This window comes from Nelumbo nucifera, chromosome 1 (assembly GCF_055504915.1).
Source record: "Nelumbo nucifera cultivar China Antique chromosome 1, China Antique-T2T, whole genome shotgun sequence".
Classification (NCBI taxonomy): domain Eukaryota; kingdom Viridiplantae; phylum Streptophyta; class Magnoliopsida; order Proteales; family Nelumbonaceae; genus Nelumbo; species Nelumbo nucifera.
Window position 1 is genome coordinate 38,125,521 of NC_142649.1, and position 11,293 is coordinate 38,136,813.

At 36.9% G+C, this 11,293-nt stretch overlaps 1 protein-coding gene across 4 annotated transcripts in view; it reads left to right on the forward strand.

Annotated features, from left to right (window-relative positions):
- The window catches only part of DET1 (light-mediated development protein 1 / deetiolated1 (DET1)), a 70,931-nt gene extending 66,326 nt beyond the window's left edge, over nt 1-4,605 (forward strand). For all 4 annotated transcript variants that reach the window (XM_010248010.3, XM_010248011.2, XM_010248012.2 and 1 more), the window contains 2 exons: nt 3,372-3,471; nt 4,160-4,605. In XM_010248010.3, the coding sequence (XP_010246312.1) occupies nt 3,372-3,471; nt 4,160-4,296 (237 nt within the window). In that variant the 3' untranslated portion in view covers nt 4,297-4,605. The remainder of the gene's footprint in view (nt 1-3,371; nt 3,472-4,159) is intronic.
- Nucleotides 4,606-11,293: the final 6,688 nt, after the last annotated feature.

Consider the following 11,293-nt stretch of genomic DNA (forward strand, 5'->3'; position numbering starts at 1 on the left):
TCATTGTGTTTTTTAGGACTTGTAGTCTTAGGGGATGATTGGGAGTGGCCATGAGGCGAACGGAATATACTTGTTGGACACCCCAGATCAAGCTTTGGGACCACCTCATGGAGTTGCCTTAGAGTCAGTCGTGTCAGAGTCTGTTAACAAAATTTTATTATGTCATTTTCGGTTTGGTCACTTGTCTTTTTCTGCTTTGAGTCATCTGTTCCCAGATATGTTTAAAGGAGTGTCTTTATCGAGTCTTCATTGTGAATCATGTGAGCTGGCAAAGCATTGTAGACATTCCTATTCAATTAGCAATAAAAGATCACTTTCTTCTTTCCATATTGTTCACTCTGATGTGTGGGGGCCATATCACATGCCAACCATGGGGGGTTATAGGTACTTTATCCTTTTTATTGATGATTATTCACGTTACACTTGGATTTATCTCATGAAATCCAGGGATGAAGTACCAGCTATTGTGAAAAATTTTCATGAACTCATCTTCACCCAATTTAATACTCGTATCAAAATATTCCGCTCTGACAACGCTAAGGAGTATTTTGAGAGAACCCTCTCCACCTATCTTGAAACTTTTGGGGTTATTCATCAAAGTTCTTGTTCCTACACTCCACAACAAAATGGGGTGGCGGAAGGAAAGAACAAGCATGTGGTTGAGGTTGCCAGATCCCTCTTGTTTGCATCCCATGTTCCTGTAAAGTTTTGGGAGATCTTCGGTATTTCTTGGGCATTGAAGTTGCTCGATCTAAGGATGGTATCTTCATATCTCAGCGCAAATATGTCCTTGATCTTCTTGCTGAAACTGGTAGACTTGGCGCTAAACCCATCTCCACTCCCATTGATCCTAATCATAAGCTTTCTGCCACAGATGGTGAACCTTTGCCTGATAAGGGAGTGTTTCAGAGACTGCTTGGGAAGTTGTTATACCTTTGCATGACTCGGCTAGATATTTCCTATGCAGTAAGTGTTATTAGTCAGTTTATGCATTCTCCCAGAGATACTCATCTAGCTGCTGTAGAAAGGGTTCTGTGCTACTTGAAAGGTACTCCAGGGAAAGGTATTCTGTTTGTTAGGCATGGTCACATGAAGTTGGAAGCCTTTACTGATGCAGATTGGGCAGGATGTATTGATGACAGAAGGTCCACCTCTGGTTATTATGCTTTGGTTGCTGGGAATATTGTGTCTTGGAGGAGTAAGAAACAACAGTAGTTGCTAGATCCTCAGTTGAAGCATAATACGAGGCAATGGCTCATGGTGTGTCAGAATTACTATGGCTACGGTCCCTTCTAGAGGAATTGGGGGTGGACTATGAGAAACCAATGATGCTCTATTGTGACAACCAAACTGCTATCAACATTGCACATAATCTTGTTCAACATGACAGAACTAAGCACATTGAGGTTGATAGGCATTTCATAAGAGAAAGAGTCTCTTCAGGAGAAGTTTGTTTACCATTCATCACATCAGAAGAGCAACTGGCTGATATCTTGACCAAGGGAGTTCCAAGGGGAAAACTGACACACTATATAAGCAAGCTGGGCATGATTGACATCTATGCTCAGCTTGAGGGGGAGTGTAAAGAAACTGGGCCGAATGGGCTCTAACAGCCTCTCTTGTAATATCTTTTATTTTATGTTGATGGGCCACACTTAATGGGCCTGTTATTCATTCTTGTTTATTTCCTTTATGTAACTGCCAAGCTGGCCGCCCACTTAAGGGCATACTTTTCATCATTAATTTTTTTAGATCTTAATAAAATAGGGTTAGAGGAGAATGGAGATTTAATTCGACTCCTTCTCCTACCTCTTCTCTTCGCCATCTTCTTCTCTTATACAGTTATTCAGACCTGTTTTATTCTGCTAATCACTGAATTTAAACATTGATATTAGAGGACTGATTTACATCTAAATTAACCTAATAAAAGAAGAAACTTTACAAATGACCCAAAATTCTACATTAAGCAAAATAAGCCCTAAACTAATGTTGTCTGCGCGTAATGTAAGTGCAAAATGTGCAGGGCGCATCAGTCTCAGTGTGATCTCTATCAATTGTTCTTTGGGCCCAAACTTCAGATATGATGTAATGGAGTTCAGAAAACTTCCAAATAATAGACTGATCAGAACAGTTTTTAAAAAGAAAAATTTGAACAGTATTTTCTGACATGAAAAAAGAAAATATATATAGAAAGATTGAAGAGGCCAATTGCAGAGATCACATTCTGCTTGATTCTCTTCCAGTCTTGAAACCCTTCAACACTCTTTCATTCCTTCTTTTCTGGTCTGACACACTTTGTAATCAGACAGAATGAGTTAGGAAACCATCTCTGGTACCACGGTACTTCTGCCAAATAAACTGCATTGGACAAAAAAGGAAGAGCAGACAAACATAGTACTGCTCTATGAACAGTGAAAGATAGCTGATTAGTCAACTGTATATCCTATATTATTAACCTAAGTAATATTAAATGAAGTTACAAGGATGCCATTATGGGTTGCTGACTTTCTGTACAGAAACAATAGTATACAAGATTAAAACTGAATATTTTATGCTCCAATGCAGAGTGAACTTATAAAACCTCTCATCTTCTACTTAACTTGCATTGAAGTCCAGCACAAGAAAATTTGGAATGGGATCCAAGAGAATACAGGCAATCCTATGGTTGTGTGATTTGGAAAGGAACTGGAATGCCTTGTTCCTCTTTCATGAAGGGTATATGATATAAAATTGGTAAAAGAGTTGGGAGAGATCCATGGTTTGTTGATTGTCCCCTCATGGAAATATATTCCTCCCTCTTTATTGTAGCTTAAGATAAGGATGCCCTCATTGCGGAGTGCATTGATATTCACACCAAAGAAATATGGAATCCTAGACTGGACAGTCTCAATAGGAGGGGTCTGATAATATAAATTGCATTCTGTTTTCCAACACTCTCATGTGGTCTGACTTTTTGGCGATTGTCAGACTAATGGTGTTTCTCCGGTTCTGTAGAAGCCTTCTTCTGTAACTGGCATTTTACAGATTTGAGGCATTGGAAAACATGATCAGCACAGAAATTGCAGAAGTATGTTTGGCTTTGCAGAACTAACTATTGAATGTTGGTGATGGGTTGGTCTGGTTTATTTTTATGCTTGATTTCACCTTGGTCTCCCACAATATCTGCTTCTGTATCATATTCAATTTGTCTAAATTGTCCTCTCCACACATTTAATTGCATGTTTATTTATCCATTTTTGGACATTAATTTATCTTTCGTGGTTCAATGTTTTATTATCTGTAATTAGGTTGTTGCTAATTATTTAGTTTTGTGTAGTCCTATTGCCATTAGTCCACTTATTGCTGACCTAGAATTTTTGCTACTTTTCCAGCTGATTTCTGCAGCTGACCGCCATAGGCAATCCACAGATCATCCCATCAAGTTCATATCAAGAAAGCATCCAAACTCCCTTAAATTCAAGATAAAACCAGGTATGTATCTTTAAATAGCAGTTCTCTAAGGTAACTACAAATATCTTGATCTAAAATCACCTTACCAATTGTCAGAATGTGGGTACTAGCCTACTAGGTAGCAAGGTTTTAAGTATCGGTACATATTGGCCAATGGGTTTAGTGCTACGTGGCATAGGTGGAATTGCCCATTTTCAGTACCATTCCATCCATATCAGGTTGTATCGAAAGTATCAGCCATGTATCATGAAGAAACAAAGAAGAAATAGAAAGAAGAATTAACTAACCTCCAAAATTAGTATATTTTAAGTATTAATGAGATCTATATTGGCTTTCTAAGTGTATCCGTGCATATCTTAGTTATTCCACCATTTCTCAATGTTTTCAAACCATTAAAATGTATTTCTTGTGTTTATACCTTGTATATTGTAATCTGATCCTTAGATGAGTTAGTTATTTATGCATTTATAAGATTTATACGAATTTCCCTAGCATGTCCAAACATATCCTAATCATTTCACTGTATTCATGCATGTACTAGGTGTATCCTCGTATGTTTCTCAAGGTTGCCTTTAAAATATTTTTTGTGATAGCAATACTTCGAAACTTGTTTAATTCTTGGTGATTTCATTTCCCTTGATCGGATACATGGCCCATTGGAGCACCAGTTTAAATAAATTTGAACTAAATGCATTTACTTTTCAATCAGGTCCAGAGGCTGGTGGACTAGATGGCCGGACAAAGAAAATCTCTTCATTTCTGTTCCACCCATTCTTGCCCCTTGCTCTTTCCATCCAACAGACATTCTTGCAACCATCTGTTGTGAATATTCACTTCCGGAGATAGTAAATTTCCTACTGCCTGTTGTCTCATATTTGCAGAATTCTTTTTCAGGGAAGGGGATGAACCAAGAAGCAACGTACTAATAGCTGAAGATATATATATATATATACATATATATATTTATTTATTTATAGTGAACAGTAGTATTTCCGTATGTCACACACTTGTCGGCCCTGATATTTTCTGTTTCCGTAGAGTGTTGCACTTGCAATGAGCAAATGAAGGATCTTAGTTTTCTGACTTCTAATTGTAATTGTTAAGTGGTTTGTTACCTTAGGTTTTATATATATATTAGTATTAAAAGTGTGAGGTCTAGATAGTAGATTCTGGAACTTTTTTTTTTTAACTAAAATATCTTTTTTTTTTTTTAAATTTGGTTCCTCTTTATTATGAGGGCTAAAAACATAATTTGAAAAACTTTATTAAATTCATTCCATTCCCTCTCACGAAGCCTTATATCTAAGGTATTAATCAATGTTTAAAAGTATCGGAAACACATGATGTATGAAGATATAATTTTAAGAGTTGTACTAAGATGCGCTTTGGATATCCAAAAAATTAAGAGACATGGATATGTTAGAAAATTCAAATAAGTTCTAAAAAATATATTAATAATAATGAGTTTTATCTGAATATAAATAAATTATTTAAACATAGAAAAATATATTAAGAGTTATATAAAGTGTGAATTATTCAAGCTTAGTTGGTAACCATTGAAAAATGATGGGAAAACTAAAATGTGTATATATAATTATATATCTTAATTTTTAGATAATAAATACACTTTGTTTATATTTATTAATTTATAAATTTTAATAGTAAATTTTAACATTTATTGACAAACATGCATTAAGAAGAGAAAAGTTGCTTGAAGGTAATAGTCAACTTGTCATTTTAAATTAATGACTAGTATCTTGTGATTTTTAATGGGCTATTTTAGTAGCATGTTAAATTCAAATCTGAATTTTAATGGTCTTAAATATAGCCTTAAATGTTGCATTTAATTCAAATTCAAAATTGAATGTTTCCTTTAATGGCATTCAAGAATCTTAATTAAGTGTGGTTTAGTTAAGAGGGAGGGAAATAAAATTTGAATTTGAAAATCATTAAAATTCGAATTGTGGAGCCAATACATACGTTGTATGTATCAGGTTGTATTAGGCCTATATTGGTTGATACATACCTGATATAGGCCAATATGAGCCCATATCTGTCCGATGCAAATGTAAAGGTTTGAAATTTGCCATTTCTACATGTTTCATGTATCGGGCCCTTAGCAAAATGATACGTATCAATCGATATTACTTGATACGTTATGAAATTCTAAACCTTGGTATTAACTCTAATCCCCTCTCATAATATAGTAATGCATTTTTCTTGATTAAAATACCCTTAGTTATGAATTTAGTCTCTGTAATTGTGTGGACATAAAATATAATTTAAAGTACTGTTGCTTCCAACTATATTTAATTCTCTTTCATTAAGGTATTAATTCCTATTCTTTCCACAGGGCGCCTATGTGTTGAAATTTTAAATTGTTAGTTTTATTAAGTTTTTTTGCTTTTCCTATACATTTCTAAACTCTTTTATTGGTTTTGTGTGCTAACTAGCAAGCATGTACACTAACTATTTATATTAGAAATCATTCAAATGAGTATAAATTTCATATAAAAAGATAAAAATATTAAATATTATGAATTTAGCATGTATTCATGACTTCATGTTCAACATTTAAATATATTATTTTCAACAAAAAGGAGTCCAAACCAACTACACTAAAAATAAACTAATAAATATTTTTTAAGTTCACAAATGCATACCTTTGAGTTTGAGGTGAATGTTGAATATTGTCCTTGAGTGATCTCTCTTTTCTCACTTTGCCTTTAACAAGCAAAAAAAAAAAATCAATAATGAATTAAACAAAATGCATTGAAAATTTACAACAAATGAACAAAGAATAAAAATAATTATGTAGGAACCAAATCAAACACAGGCACATACCTTGATTGAAAGTTTGATATCTATTATAGCCATTTAAAAGGAAGTAGATAAGAATTAAATCAAACAATGAATAAAACTATAATAGAAAAAAAAAACATGGCACTTAGGAACTTATTAAAGAACATATAATAAAAACAGAAAAGTAGAAATCATCTCCAATTCTCCACAAAAGGATAACAAAACATGAAGTTTATAGATGTATCATACTATCATGATAAATAAAGAAAAATATCTAACTAATTTCAATATCTAGGAAATAAGAACCTGTGACCCTTCCACTAAATCCACCAACATCATCAACATCAACATCATCATCATCCCTATCAAGTTTTATGACTTCATCTTCATCTTCATCCTCAATGTTTCTATCCTACATTGAGTCTTTCTCTTCTTCATTTTGCACAACACTTTTTCCTTTGTCTTGTCCCCTACCATCACTTCTCCCACGATTATCTCTACCTTTGTTTTTACTTGCACTTGTATAAACTATACATGCACTTCTCTTCGGCCTATTTGATTCTTTAATGGCTTTCATGAAATAGCTCATTTGTTGATTCTTTTTGAGGGGATGAGAGATTCATCGTATGGATAGTCGAACCCTACAGGAAGGTAGGACGAAATTTCAAAAATTTCTTTCTCCCATATGGGAATCACATTTCCTGTTTTAGAAAATCTGCATTTTCAATGATCAATTTGAAACCAAAACGTAGGAGAGGGATATACCTGATACGGAGTAACAGTAACTCCCAACGAACATGTTCACACCCAAGGAAAACTCCAAAGACTGTTCCCACTGAAGATGACACAGCGTAGAGTGGAGTAAAATCAATAGGTTCTTCACAAGAACTGAATCTTTCAGCAAAATTTCGATGAAGGGAATGTGAGCACGATTTTAGATCAGTTTTTCACCAAAAACTGATATCAAGAACACTTCTTGATCGCTCTTACAGTGGAGATCGAACTGGCAATGGCGGCAGCAAGAGGAGGGCGCAAGAGCAGAAGATGACGTTGTCTTACTATAGCTGTCTTCTCTCTTTCTGTGATATAAGATATGATGTATTGAGATAAATGGAGGTTCGCCCTCCTCCTCCTTTTATAGCCTTAAATAGAACACCTAATTTCATTAGGAGTTTCGTAATCCAAATCTATATTTGGATCAGGACTTCTCTTTAAGAGATAAAGATAAGCCCTTATCTTATCTGTAGATTAGATCAACCCTCATAAGTTTTGTATGTAAAGACAATCTTTAAGTACAAGAATTCATTCTCTAAAAACTAGTTCTACAGTTCCAATTGCCGCACCTACAACACTTGCAGTCATTTCCAAGAAAAGTGTTACTTCCCATTCACTCAGCCTTCTGCTTACTTTGAACTCCTGCAGTGAATTACACGCATGAGTTGAAGCCCCAGATTCAATACACTAGGACACAGAAGTGATTAATAAATTAGTCTCAATGACACAAGTTTCGAAAGTACATTTCTTAGATTTCAGGTAGGCAGGACAGTTCCTCTTCCAGTGGCCGGCCTGCTTGCAGAAGTGATAGGCATCGAATGCCTTGTCTTTCTTTTGTTCCTTAGACTTAGTGGCCTTTTTCTAGGGTTTCCTCTTTGCCCTCATCTTCTTGCTAGATTTGCCAGCTTCAAGAAGCATGGCTATCGGCTCATCATTCCTAATTAGTTCCTCGGCTCGTTGTAACATATTGTTGAGCTCTTGAACGTTGACATTCAGCTTTTTCATATTATAATTCATTATGAACGGATTGAATGACAGAGGCAAGGAGTTAAGAATGGCGTCTATCTGTGTGACCAGATCTAGCCCGGACCTAAGGGCCTCCAGGTCGTTTATGTAACCCATCATCCAGAGACAATGGTCATTAACTTGCTCCCCCTTGGTCATCTGCGCGGTCATGAACTGCTTCAGGACCTTTTGTCGAGTAGAACGGGTCTGTTCTTAGTACATAGTTTTTAGACTATCCAATATGTCATTGGCGAGTTCGATCTGATCGAACTGCCTCTGTATCGGATTATCTAAAGAGGCTATGATATAGCAGCGGGCTAAGGAATTTTTCGCCTCTCATTCTTGCTATTCCCTCCTACAGGCTTTTGAAGCCCTGTCTCCTGGATGATCCGGTGCAGGATTCTTTGCTTGTTATTCCCTCCTAATTTTTTTGAAGTCAGGACCAACATAATGTTTTTGTACCAGTCGATATAGTTTAGGCCCTTGAGCTTGTTGTCGTCAAGCAACTTAGCAAATTGTCCGTTTGCCATTTTCTGGTAAACAGCAAAACGTTAGTCCACAACCTTAGTTTGATTCATGTTACCTACATAGATATGGCTTTCAATCTATGTTCCATTTCCATTTGTTTATCTCTGAGATTTCCCTCCTATCTCAGTGACGGAGACGGTGAAATGTCTCTGGAAATGTGGGAAATCACATAGGGCGTGTGGAGCCAACTGTTTCAGCTGCATAACCCCACTACCTTTCTGTGACGGATCATATCCACTCATTATATGAGTTTCCCTTTGGCCTTTATCAGACAAGGTTCAGAGCCGTTTTCAGGTAAACCTTTCTGTCTAGTGAGTGCTCACCCATCATATTCAGGTTACACCAAGGTACCGTGAGAGAGTTCCCATTTTCTGGTGAAGCCCCTTCCACATCGGTCTATGATGCCCCTATCATCTTATGAAACACTCTGACAGATCCAACAACAAATGGATAACCCGATTTTATGGTGCGTTTCCTCATTACTGAATGACCCATCATCGTGCTAATGACGGAAGGCCTTTAGATAGTCCATCATATGGATCTCCCTATCACATGCACTCATATTTGCTGGAGGGAACAAAAATTATGCGCTAATTAATTTAGGTCAAACTAGAGTGGCTCCCACTGACTTTCATAAAGTCAGATTTATGGTGGCCCAATTCGGTTAGGGTTTCCACACGCGTCCCTTTTCAGGGTTGTGGGGCCCACCATGACAAGAAGGGGTCATACAAAGACCGTAATGGACACTATGGCAATGATGTGCGCAAGAACCACTAACAAATCATCATGGGCCAAGTGCTTATGGCCCACGGTCGCAGCACATCAAACATCCACACATCACATGACATGGAAGAATTGATCCAATCAATTAACTACTGTAAAACCCATTAATCAGCTTGTTTAAGGTCCGCAATATTAACCATTAATATCATCTAGGTATATGGGTTGAATCGCAGTTAGCAGTTCGCCCCATATAGCTTTTAGGTAAATCTGGGCTTTTGCAGTTTTAACCCCTTAAAATTGGGTTTTACAGGTTGGGCCAAATTGGTTCTTCCAATTAAAAATTGATTTCAGACTTGAAAGTGGGGAAAACAGGACTGAATGCTGCCTCTTTCGAACCCTAAATTCAGTCCAAACAGCTTTGGTCCAATCTGGTCCGAAACGGTCCAAAAACCAATCTTTAATTCAAGAAACAATTCAAGAAAGATCTGAAATTAATATTCTGATTTTAGACAATCAAAAATCAGTTATGGACTGTTCGCACCACCTGCAAAGTAGAGGCGAGTAACTAGGGTTGCAGTTTCACAAACTGCAAAACACAGAGTGCGAAGTCAGCATCTACAAAACGCAGAAGGCGATATCACGATCTGCATGTCTCCAGCGCCGCCGCCTTCTCCAATCAAGAAAATAAAAACATAAATCCTATTTCTATTAAATAATTACATTCTTGATTGAATCCTATACATTCAGCCTAGAAAACAAAAAAAAATTATTTTACAGACCAAATAGAATAGAAACTTCAAATAAAGATTGCACAGACAATCTGCGCCAATTCTGCACTTCGATCTCCATGTACGAACAATCCATTAAATTAGAAATAAGAGAAGAATAGTTCTAAATTAAATTTCAGATTTAACGAAAAATAATTTCAGATCAATCGCCCATACAAGAAACAATTTCTTGAAACAAAACTGCAATCTGCGCAATACCCTGATAGAACAACTTCTACCGAATTGCGTAGGTTCAGATATGATCTCTTGGTTCAAGTTCGAACCAGTGGCTTTGATACCACTGAAAAGAATGGTAGGATCCATTGAATGGACACCAAAAAGGTTGTGGAATGGGTGGGCGAATTTCAAAAATTTCTTACATTTCTTCCAATTGGGAATCGTATTCCCTAATTTTAGAATCAAAATTCAAGGATCCTAGTTGAACCAAACCAGACCAGATCTGAACCAAAAGAGAAGGGAGGGATTATACCTGATCTAGAGAAGCAGTATCTCCGTTTACGCCCAAAGAAGATCCCAAGATCAGCTCCCACTGAAGATGACACATTGATGATGGAGCCGAACCAGCAATGTTCATCCCACGAACCAGGTTCTTCTGAAGAACTCGATGGAAAATTGAGAGCACCACATGAACAATCAAGAACCTTTCTTGATCTTCTCTAACTGAGAACTCGAACTGGCAGAAAAGGTGGTGGCAGCTGCTGGAGGAGAATGCTAGAGAAGAAGGTGGCGAACTGCTATTTTCTTCTCTAGGGTTATCTGAGATCCTATCTCAAGAGTGCAGAGTCATCTGCTAAAAACCCTTAGGGTTCGAATTCAAGTAATTCGAATAGGGTTTTCTACTCTTTCTTGGTGATTAAGAAACCTCCTAATCATATTAGGAGTTGCCCTAATCCAAATCTGTATTTGGATTAGGACTCCTCTTAATCCTATCTGCAGATTAGATAAGCTTTTGGGCTTAACCTAATCTCAGATCCGCCCCTTTAAGTGACTGATCAAATCAGCCCAGATCGAAATGGGCTTTAGGCCCAATATGTATTAAGTACTCAATAGTCTTCCAAACTGCTGTCCAATTGGGCTTCTTTGTATGGTGTTGGACCCAATCATTGATCTACACATCAGCCACATGGGTTCGGCCCAGCCTTTGTTACAAGGCCTAGCCGAATTCACTAGAAAACCCAGTGAACCCCTTGAGCCCATCACATGGACCCTATGGGCCCAACACT